Here is a 12,330-nt window from a genome sequence, read left to right as displayed (position 1 = left end):
AAATAATATATATCTTTTATGATGTGGAGATGTTACATAAAGTACATATAGTTTGTGAATTTTGTTCTTGCAACTTATAGAAACTAGTTAATTATATAGATGTAACTGGTAAGTGGCTGGTTGTTATAAATAAATCAAATACCTTGAATACAATCTATATGTGTAATGTTTAATTCAAGGGCTAGAAATTAATTAGGATTTAGTTGGTGCTCTGCCACAAAATATTTTACTGCTACAATGCTACATATAAGATTAGGTCCAGTTTTTGTCAGTTAGAAGGAACTGTGAATCTTAGACATGAGGGTCCCCTGCTGGTACAGTGGTAAGTCTACAGATTTACAATGCTAAAATCAGGGGTTTGATTCCCCTCAGTGAAGTCAGCAGACATCCCGAGGTAGCTTTGCTATAAGAAAACACACACTTGGACGTGGGAATGCTTTCTGCACATAGTTGAACACCTACTTCTTGATCTGTTATTTTACTCTCCTAGTCATTTTTACTTGGTGATGTTTGTTTTATTGATAATCTTTATCAATAACTTTATTAAAATTGAATTGAACTGCTCTCTTGAAGAGTTAACTGTCATACATGTAATAATAATTCTATGTCCTTGATAGTCTCAGTTACTTAATATTTTATGGTTGACTAATAACATGGTAAAAATCATTTTAGTGTAGCTTTTGTCACATTTTTATGTATATCTGTGTTTAATCACACAGTAAATAAATAATTGTATTCTTTACTTATTTACAGTAAGCTTGTTCCACTTTCAGTAAAATACATGTCTGTCCAAGTTATTCCATTGACACTAAACTACACAGTGATACCTGTTTTTATTAATTCATATGATTACTGTAATCCAAATATTTAAATCACTGCTGTCGGTCACTTCACCTACTTAGAGTAAACTTTACTGTTCAGTCAGTGTATTTTTTGAAATGCTTTTGATATAACAATAAACTAATTGTATGAAATACATTTTAAACTAACAAGATCCTCCAATATTTGTGTTAAGCTTTGTAAACTTAAAACTCAAACATGTACAACTTTATATGTACATGTAATATTTTAAAAAATTCAATTGTGTAATATCGTGCTATTCTTATTTATAGTTTAGAAAACATGTACATTATATTTTCTTTTTTGAACTTTTTTAATTATTTCCATTCCAGTATATTTTTAAACAAAAACTAACACTTGTATAAGTTTTTACCAAACTAGTAGTGAATCTAAAACATGTTATTCTATAGTTAAAGAAAAAAAAATGGTATAAATACTGTTGTTAATATAAATAACCAAATTTGAATGACAATACTTATATTTTATATTTTCCTAAATAATTATTTAAGATCGACCTGACCATATACTTTTCACATTTTTTTTTCTTCCTGTTTAGGTTAACCCTGATTACAAACATACATTTACTTTTAAAAATGACTTCCCAGCACTTTTAGAAAATGTTCCTGATCCAGGTAAAGACAAAATCGCTAATGTAACTTTTTAATCTTTCATGATAAAATTTCTGTTTTAATGTTTACTACCTAAATAATGCTCATAAAATATTCATTCAATAATGATTTGGAACTTAAAAATTGTATCACATATGTTTTCATGACAAAATAGTTTCTGTGTGAATTGACATTTCCTGTACTTTGATTGGAAATAATAAAAATCTACTTTTGGAAATGTTTTTTCTTTAATTAGAAGGATTTGTGTTCATGATGGTAAGATGTAGCTAAAAATATACACAATTTTTGTAGAGTAATATGAATTTTCATAACTTCCTCTCTTGAATATTGATACCAAAACCTTTGAATGTAGACTACCTTACTAACATTTTGATATTTTTAGGTCCCAGCCAACATCCATTATTCAGGGCTGAAGCTGCTTGTGGATTATGTGAAGTCATGTGCTTTCATCCCAGGTCTGATGTCACGTTACCACTGATGACTTTATGTGAAATAAATGAAGTTATAAGTAAATGGATTGAAAGAACTTTAGAGTTAGGGAAGAAATATAGATGGGTTCAGGTAGAGTGAACTTCAAAAATGGAATTTACTACATATTTTGATTAATTGGTTCTGAACTGTAATACTACATAAAGTTACTTACACTGTTTGTAGATATATATAAACAATGAGTCAATTTACATCGTGTGTTTAAGCTCAAAGGGGAGAAGCATACACTTTGAAAAACAAATCATACATTCTTTAAAACACAAAATATTTTTGAGTTAAAAATATTTATCGTTTGAGTAGTAAAAGCATATCTAAATTAAGAACAAGTTATGTGCCTTGATCGCAGGTGTAAAATCACCTGGTGGCATAGCTTCAAAGTTATCAACTAAGAAGCAAATATTAAACTGAATTTGTCTGTAACTTTACATTCAACCAAATGCTACTTAAAAGTATGTAAAAGGCTATGATGAAAATAGAAAGTGAAATTGAGTTTTAAAAACATTTTATACATTTGGAAAAACATATATACAATAATTATTTGATAAAACAACAGCAAGTTTTCGACAAAATTACAAAGATACTGTATATTGAATTTGGTTGAAATGTTTTTCAATTTATACTTGCATATATCATAAAATATCTTGTACAGTCACTTAGGCTAAATTTTAATACCTTTTTAAAGCTAATGGATTAAGTTATTCAATAGATCTAAATACTTTCATATTAGATAGCTTTATAAGATTTATCACTTAAAACTAACTGAAACTGCAAATAAATTGCACCATAACAAGTCTCATCCATGATATCTATCATCAGCATAGTTGTTACAATATTTATGATTGGCTTATGAGTGTGCTTTGAATTATATATATTTAAAATAGAAATTGCTTATCTTTTCAAATATGCAATTATTTTAATTTCTCCTAAACAACTGCAGGGAGTTTGATCTCCCTACTAGCTAAAAGTTGATTTTCAGGCTTATGTCACATGAGGTTGTAAACAAAAAATTATTTTAAACTAAATGTGTTTATTAATTTCGTTTTAACAGGTTTTATGCCTATTTGTTAATTTATTTTTGACAATATGTATTTATAGCTTTAAAAATACATACAAGTTAAATTTGGTTTACAATTTTGAATAGTGATTGAAATCCTTTTATGCAAGATATTTTTATATGAATATAGTTCCTGTTATTAGTGATACTAATATATTAAAATAATTCACTGAGAGATTTGTTATTAATGTAAATTTTCCAAAAACCTTAGTTTTGTAAAAGTTTATCCTCTAGTACATACAGTTTGAGTTGTTTTTTTTAATTACTATCCTAATTATAAAATCCAATATAAATTATATGAAGGTTAAATTCAACTTGTCACAAATTTCCAATTTGATAAAATGTTTCTAGGAGTTCAAAAATCATGTAATGTTAAACAAGTATCCATGGCAGTCTTGAATCACAGCAAATCACTTGGCCCTCACAGGACAAATTCAATATTGTAGAAACTGACTGCATTTCAGGCATAATTTGATATGCCTTGAAATGTTCTTTTAAAGTGTCATGCATTTTGTTGGAATTCCTGAGATGCTGGAAAATGGAGAGCATTCAAACATTTTTAGTTGTTTAATCACTTTAATATGCTAGTGCCTATAGTTTAAACAATCTAATTAATTATTTTTTATGGTGGCAACTAAAGATTGAAAAAAAAGGGATGACCCACATTTGATAGACCTGAAAAAGATAGCAAGTTTTGAGGTCTAGAGTATGTGCTTTGTTTAATCACTATTTTCAATCCAGTGTATTGAACATACATAAATTTGAAGCTTAAAATAATTAAATGTGTATGGCTGACATTATAAGTATATTCATTACCAGTATAAATTATGTAATATAAAGGTGTAATTTGTTTTCAACTACATCTACAGTAACATCTAATGCTTATAAAAATTGTAGGAGAATTTTTTTTTTGCTTTGTAGATTTTTGAAAACAAAGGAAAAATAATGGGTTGCTCTAATCCCCATCCACACTGTCAAGTAAGCTTAGATTTTTTAAAGATTAATATGTGTTGTTTTGTTAAAAAAAATAATCGTTTTGTATTGGAATTGTCTTCTCAGAAATTATTAAGAATAAATTAGCCTCATTTTTTATTTATTTTGTTGTGGATTAAAGCTATTGATTACATATATATTTTTAAATGGATCTTTTAGAATTGTGTACATAAATTAATTTTAATGAGTAATTAGACAATCATTTTAAAAAGTCATATACATGTAGTTGATTTCCAAATTGCAATAAACCAGTTTAACTTTTTACTTCGTAGAATTGTCATCAGTTAGGTCTTAGATTGGTAGATATTTGTCAAGTTATTATAATTATATGATCATAATGAACTTCATAATATACTCTGAATTGTATGTATTGGAGAGCAAAAAATATGTTATTTATATTAAAGCCCTTTAAAGAATATTAAGCAAAATGCTACAATGTTAAAATAAAAATGATTTAATTAGGTACTGAATAAAACAATTAGACACTTGAATGTTTGAATGCAATGCTTGAATTATCCATTATGTGTTCAATAATTTTATATTTTCAGCATGTATTTTATAAAGCAATGGCTACTTTGTAGAAAGGCAATGGCTTATGGTTTATTGAATGAAAGTATTCAAACATGTATGAATGTGTTTCATTCCTGGCTAACTGTTAAATCATCAGATGTTGCAAAGCCCTGCATGCTTTGATGTTAAAAATATAAAATTTATTTTAAAGGGTTTTACTTCATTTTCTTTATGTAGTTAAGAGTAACTTTCCAGAACTTTTAATATAATGAAGACTATAAATTTACCACACTAAACTCCAATTAAAAATTAATGTAGAATTGTACAATTAAAGCATCTTCAAACTGTTTTCTCCTCAGTGGTATAAAATAATGAAATCTGTATTTTAAAATTATACTTTATCTATTAAGACTGTAAATGTTGATGGCTTATCTTTGTTTTTGTTTAAGTAGGACTTTCATAAGAAAACATATACTCTCTCCATACAAAGCCACAATCTTATTATGACACTTCATTATCTAAGAATCCATGATTATTACTTATTTGAAGTCAGAACTTCTTGTGAACTTGAATTCTTGGAAGCCTTTTAACCATATAAGATTTTATGTTTTTTGTATTTTATCTTTAATCACAGAATACAAAATCAGAAAATGCATATGGTTTATATTGGTTTGACATATAATAATTTCACAAATTCACATTAATGATTTTATTGGAAAAAAATTTCATTGTTTCTTATTAATATACTTGTACATAGATATTATAAAATAGAAGCATTTAGGAAATGTTCTTTTTATTATTACTTCTGATTTTTTAACTGTGGAAAGACTTTTTTCCTGCTTCCAAGATTTGGGCAAGTTCTTTTCTACCAAATGAGGCTCATGTAGAAGATCAGTCGCAAAAAGATTACTACAGAAAACATGGAGTTCCGATGTTAGTTGAGTACGTGAATCAGGAACTTCAAATGCAGGTTATTCAGTGTTTTTATTTAACTTATATTTATATACATGATTCTAATAAGAAACATTTTATGGAGAAATATCAATAAAGTTTTTGTAAAGTAAGCTTAAGAAAGAAGAAAAAATACTTTTTTTAGGAAACAAAAGTAATATTATCCAGGTTTGGAAGCAGAATTCATTTTATTTTGATAGTTGCAGTTGGTTACTTGTTCCATATAAATTTAAAGTTCTGTCATATTGAAACATTATGTTTGACAAAAAGACAAAAGAACTTTAATACATGTACAGTGTGGTACACAGACATATGCTTACTAAAAAATTGTGTTTTCCTGTATTTAATCACAAGCCAATAAATTAACCTTAGAGAAAAAAACTGTGGAAAAGTTTGGTTTTCTAATTTAAAAATGTATTCTAAAAAAAAATTAGTTTATAGGTGAAATTGAACTCATTGAGTGATAAGGTAATCATATATTAAAAACAAAAAGTGATATACATAAAGTTGCTTTCTTATTAGCAGTAAAGCAGTTTAACCTTTTATTTATAGCATTATTATGAGCTGATTTTAGGTTGTTGGATATTTGTAAAGTTATTATCATTGAAATTTTGTATTTTAATAAGATCTTTGTGAATTTTTTACTGTTCAAAATTTTCATGTTGTCCTGCTGCTGAAGATGTCAAAGAGAAAACCACTGGATATCTGGACTGACTTACATGTGATTGCATTGTTTTTGCCATTGATTTTACTATGGTATTACCTCCCTCTAAGGCAGTTTCTATTTCAAAGACATAATCTTTGCATAGCTAATGTCTAATGCTTGGCTTCCATTGATGGGTAATGAGTTCTAATGGACAATTTTCAAACTTTTCTACACTGAAAGTGCAATATTATACAGCCTGGCAATGGATTGTACTAACCTGATGTCTGATGCTTTATTTTTGTGTCCTGATATTTTTTGGAGGAAGGGATGCAATTGTTCCATTTCTTCCCCACGCTTAATATCTCTGCTTCTGATGTGAAAAGATCCAAGTTATATACTACATCTGTTAATCATTTTAAAGCAAAATAGTTTATTTTCAAGTGTTACACTTTTTTGCATTATTAAACATTTAACTACACAAATATAATTTATCAAAGAAATGTTTGGAAACTTCTAATTTACGTACATACATATTATATATAAATATATTTAATATTGGTACATTTAGTTTTGGAAGTAAAATCATACTTAAGACTTAAGTGTGACCACAATTTTTCATTATTACATATAAATATATGCAATCTGTTTGTTAATTATTTTTTTTAAACAAACGTTATATATTTATAGATATTTGTGTGTTTATGTATCTGTTATATATTAAGTAATAATTTGGGAAAGATTCTTTTAGGACTAAACTGATGCCCCTTGAGATTCAAATAACTTAAAGTTCTGTGAAAAAATTATACAAAAATCCAAAAATGTAAAGTCACTTATGCTTATTTTAACAAGTTGTTCAGACAAGACCTATGAGGCAGTATTACAGAATAAGTGTGATAAAGCAACCATGCTTATTTTACAGGAACGTAATGTTGTACATAATGACCACTGGATAGCAGTAGTTCCTTACTGGGCAGTGTGGCCTTACGAAACAATGCTTTTACCACGGCGCCATGTTAAAAGGCTTTATGACCTAAATGATGCAGAAAGGTCCAGTGAGTACTTTAAATAATGAGTGTTATGTGTGGTTTTTAAGCCATACTTTACTGTTAGGTTGATGTAAAACATTTTCCTATTGTAGTATCTTTAAAAATATATATATATTTACAAACACAAGAGTGAACTGTATACTATATATTGGTTATTTGATATAACATAGTAAATGTGTTTAGACATTCTCATAATTCAATGCATATGTCAAGGTGTGAAGTTCTAAAAATGAACAATTCCTAAAATAACACAGTTGAAGTAAAGTAAGTGTCAAGAAAACAAGAAAATGAAATCAGAAACAAGTATTAAGTATGAGCATCTCTGGGGTTAGAGGTTAGGCACGAGAAACTAGTCTGATAAAACTGTTATATATATCTTCCTTTGTGGAGCTAAATTATGTACGTCTAGACTCTCAGAATTTAGCATCAGTTGTTTTTAAATTGTTTTTATTGTATACTTTGAGTACTTACGATAATTGTTTTACTTTATTTACAAGGTTTGGCAGATATTATGAAAAGACTGCTTACAAAATATGATAACATGTTTGAAGTTTCATTTCCTTATACTATGGGTTGGCATGGTGAGTAAAATTTTGTTAAAGTGAAGTTAATATCAGAAATATCTCTATGTATACATACAGTGAAAATTTTATAGTGTGGTTGAAGATGTATTAACGATTATAATTTAATATATACAAATACATAACTTAGTTTTCTGAGAAGAACCATAATAGCCACAAGGTGAGGTTCATCTACATGGTAGTTTCATGTCTTTGAAAGCATAGTACTATATTACTGTTAAAAGACCAGACGTTACACGTTTTTATCCAATTCACGGTCTTTATTATGAATTTTTATAAGTAACTGTATACTAGTTTGAGATCAGTTTCATTTAAAATTGATTAAGTTTATCTTTTAATTGGCTACTATATTATGTTTAGTGTAAAGAAGTTATTTTTTCACAGTAATTTTTCATGTCAAAAAATGATGCATTAAAACAATCACGTGCTAAGAAATACTATTCGTATCTTCACATAACCTATTATCTTGTGCCAACCCTTGAACATTTTGTTTCATTACACATTAACATTTTTTATGCTAAGCTGTCATGTAAACAGCAACAAGTTGTAGTCCTTCACCAGTAGAATTTCAATACATCCTTCATTAACAATACTCCCCTTGATGAAACATAAGAGACACACCAGAATTGTGAAATTTATTCTTCTATGGGGTGATGAAATCTGTCATCTTTCATCACGACTGTCATTTTGTCTTTTCTTGCCTTTAGTCATTAATGTCTTCTCAATGAGACTGCAGGCAGATACGTGAATGTCCGCCAACATTTTTGTGTCGTTACTTACACTACATTGTAGTTCAATCTACTCCTGGTTTTCATATCCCTCCAATAACCATCCTTTATTTTCATAGAGGCTCTAAGATTTGTTGAGCTGTTTGTTTTGCAACACCTACAACCACCATAATATATTTCTTCTTTCTCTTTCCTGAATTCTGCATTGGGCAGGAGATAACAGACAGAGTTTTGTCCATCTATCCCCTCCTCAATGCCCAGTGTTGAGATGGGTTTTTCAGTAAGATTGTTTTGACAATATATGTCTTATTTCCCAAGCTGTGCTATGTGATCCAGCCTGCACATCTGTGTAGTGCCTGCTGTTTCTATTCATGGTAACCCATTGCACAGTCCATTAGTGCAGATAAGATTATTTCTATCTGGGCTATGCACCTCTTTGGTGTTCTTCCCTGTGTGATATTCTCCCTTCCTTTTCATCTAATGGAGTCAAATAACCCTTGCTTATCCAGTACCAAACTGCTGTGGATGTTGATGTAAAGAGTTCCTCTTTGATTTATTGTAATCCCATTGATATGAGAATGAGTAGATGCATAAAAATTAGGTTTGGGTTGTTTACCTAGAAGTGTAGAACAGGTCATCCACTGCACAAAACTAGACCATTCTTGATGATCACACCAGCTAAGTTGGTCCTGCATTCATCTCAGGATGATTGCTCCCTGCACCTACATATTCTAGTAAGTGTTTCTCGCATGCTGTACAGCCTAATTTATTGCCTTAGCCACACTACATGTTCGTTTTTTGACTTCTGCCCGAAATATATTGGCAATTTAAGCAGTCTTTCCACTCAGCACCACCAAGATACTATTTATAGTACCTTTTGCTCTACCAGCTTTTTTGGGTGAAGAGTATTTCCTATATAAGATGGATGAAGAGTCACAATAAGTATTGCTTCATTGGTTCTCACCCCCCCCCCCTCACCCTTTCAGTAGGTGGCATGTTCCTTGAGTTTTTTGTTACTAAATATTGAGAAAGGAGCTTATTTCTTTATCTACACTGACCTCTCCACCATCTTATGAATGTGAGATTCTAGCTGTTCTTTTGGTGGGTGGCAAGTGCTGTTTCTGTAGTTAATATTTTCCTCACCTGAAAATGTATTGTACAGAAATACTCAGCTCTCTACAGAACCATCCATCCTTCCTCCCCACCAACTGTTTGTGTCTTCTGCTCTTCAAGAATGAGCCTTTGGTATACTTTATGTACTCACAGGGATTACTACACACAGAGAATGTGCCACCCTTCTGATCATTATTGCATCATAGAGTAGTGTATACATTTTATTGCATGTGAGGGTTTCATTCAAGGCTTAACACAAAAATCATGTCTAAGTCTGGCAGTCATTGAATGATCTCGGATATGTGTTTACAATGAGAACAAAGTATCTTATTCTTTCTGTTCTCTCCACTTTAAATTGTTTTGTCCTCTTTTGATTGTATAAGGTCTTCAGATAAGTTCTCTTTTCCTATCACTAGCTTCAATAGGTATTTCATCATGATGGTATCAACAACTTTTGAATTTTATGAAAATCTTTTTATAAAAACTTGTAAAAACACCTTGTCTAGTTGAACTAAAAGTAGGGTAAATATGATATTGGACATTTTCCCAATTTATATTAAAAAGCATAGTACTAAACTGTATATAGTACTGTAAATGAATTAATTTGCAAACGGCAATGGGCTTCCACCAAAATCTTACCACAGAGAGAAGAGGGAGATCTTTTATTCAAGTGAATATTTTCTTTCCATCAAGAGATGAATTGATGAGCACAAGAGTTGTATTGTTTGAAAGTCCTGATGCTATTGTTAGAAAGCAATTTTAGTGCTTTTTATCATTTGTTGGATATTGTGATGGCAAAGGCAGCCACAAATTTTCATATCATCCTTCAATTTTAGGGTAAAGTGTTTATAAAACAAAATGAAAACTACAAAATATAAGTTATTTATAGTAAGGCATTTCTTGATGACAAATACTACTTGCTTGTTAGAACTAAAACATTTTACTGAATTAGGAGCTCCAACTGGTGATATGGAACACACTGAAAACACCCACTGGCAGTTACATGCTCATTACCTTCCTCCATTACTGAGATCAGCAACAGTGAAGAAGTTCATGGTGGGTTATGAGATGCTAGCTCAAGCTCAGCGAGATTTAACATCAGAACAGGCGAGTGATGTGAGAATGTCTAACTTTATACCATTTTTGGTTTTGAAATGCTAGTTCTAGCTAACAGCATTTTAACATCAGAATAGGTGAATAACATGAGAATATTAGTTTTGTAATGTTTTGATAATGCAATGCTTAATCAAGCTCAACAAGACTTGACATTAGAACGGGTGACCAGCGTGAGAATGTTCACATTATAGTTTTCTTTGTTATAAAATGTACCTTCAAGCTCAACAGTGTATGAATAAAACGAACGTAAGTGATAACCATGTAAATAAGCTTCTTTACCCACTTTGTATATCATAGTATTTAGTAGTAAGATATTTCATGTATATAATTGAACCAGTCTGACTTCATGAAGTTCTACTCCACCAACTTGAAACATAATCGAATATCTTCTGAGGTAAATGTAATGCACAGAAATCTGTAATCAAGAGTTAATCAGTAACACTTAATATTTTCTCTTTTTTCTTCTATTTTTATAAAAAGGGCTCAAAGTCTTTTTTTTTCTATTTTCTTCTACTTTATTTTCACATTTTTTTTCATTTATGTGACTTTTTTTTGGATTAGCTTCAGTCTTGTTCAGTTGTTTTTTGTTTTGATAAGAATTTCAGACAAAAAATTAGTTTAGAAACTATATCTAACTTACTTTTATAAATACTGTTTTTAAACAGACTGAAAAGATAGAGATTGTAACCGAATCATTTGAAATAAAACTTTACAAACAAAGAATTGAAAAGATGTATTACACTTTGCAATCAATGTCCCAAACTCCACATAAGACAAAATAGTATTTATGACACAAGCATTAGAATTTGGGAATTGTAGCATACAATACAAGCTGTTTATTCTTGGAATCAAGTATGATAAAATCAAAATAATTTCTAGTGATAAAATGTTTTCAGTTGACATTTTTTCATTTTCTTTGTAGGCAGCAGCAAAATTACGTGAGCTTCCAGAAGTTCATTTCACAGAACACAACAATGGTAAAGTTTTTTGAACATGCTTTCATCAACCTAATTTTATGTTCAACATACCTATTTGATACACGTAATTAGTACCAAAATGTATTAGATAAAGTCTGTAAAAGTTTTTCAGATTATCTAATCTATTGCATTTTTTCTGTCATAAAGAAAGCACAGTTCTTAAATATTCAATCTTTGTTTTTTTGCCATTTTTTGTTGCATAATTACAGTTTTTATTTCTTCTTTCATTTTTCAATACTCTTACGAAATGGTTTGTACAAATCAAACATATACCAAAAAAAGAATTCAGTTTTCAAAACTTATTTGTAGTAACAAATATTAAAATTGCAAGAGAATCGAAGAATTTGATCAGTTCACATAATAGTATATACCGTAAGGCTGGTATATCAAATATAAATCAAGATGGAAGTAACGTGCATAAATTTGGGAAGAAAAAAAATCATTCCTTAATAATGTAATAATTTGCAAAATTTCATAAAATAATAATAAAAGGGATAATTAACCTTGTACTACTCAAAATCATGAAATGTATTAATGATGTTCCTTTCTATGGAGACACTTCCTCATGTAACTTGAATATTGGTTGACATGCCGCTTACAAACATCATAAATCAGTCCCTCAGTATTTATCCTACAGACGTAAAGAGAAATATTTTT

General features: G+C 29.4%; 1 protein-coding gene across 8 annotated transcripts in view; it reads left to right on the top strand.

Moving 5' to 3' along the window:
* Positions 1-12,330, top strand: part of Galt (Galactose-1-phosphate uridylyltransferase) — a 39,715-nt gene that overhangs the window by 21,735 nt on the left and 5,650 nt on the right. For all 8 annotated transcript variants that reach the window (XR_013021860.1, XM_076483342.1, XM_076483343.1 and 5 more), the window contains exons 4-11: positions 1,397-1,472; positions 1,852-2,030; positions 3,934-3,990; positions 5,363-5,485; positions 7,032-7,164; positions 7,656-7,739; positions 10,533-10,687; positions 11,619-11,673. Coding sequence is in view for 7 of the 8 variants with exons in the window: in XM_076483342.1 (XP_076339457.1) it covers positions 1,397-1,472; positions 1,852-2,030; positions 3,934-3,990; positions 5,363-5,485; positions 7,032-7,164; positions 7,656-7,739; positions 10,533-10,687; positions 11,619-11,673 (862 nt within the window). In the remaining variant the exon portion in view is untranslated. The remainder of the gene's footprint in view (positions 1-1,396; positions 1,473-1,851; positions 2,031-3,933; positions 3,991-5,362; positions 5,486-7,031; positions 7,165-7,655; positions 7,740-10,532; positions 10,688-11,618; positions 11,674-12,330) is intronic.

The sequence above is a fragment of the Tachypleus tridentatus genome, chromosome 13, assembly GCF_004210375.1.
Source record: "Tachypleus tridentatus isolate NWPU-2018 chromosome 13, ASM421037v1, whole genome shotgun sequence".
Classification (NCBI taxonomy): Eukaryota; Metazoa; Arthropoda; class Merostomata; order Xiphosura; family Limulidae; genus Tachypleus; species Tachypleus tridentatus.
This window is presented reverse-complemented; position numbering and strand designations above follow the sequence as displayed.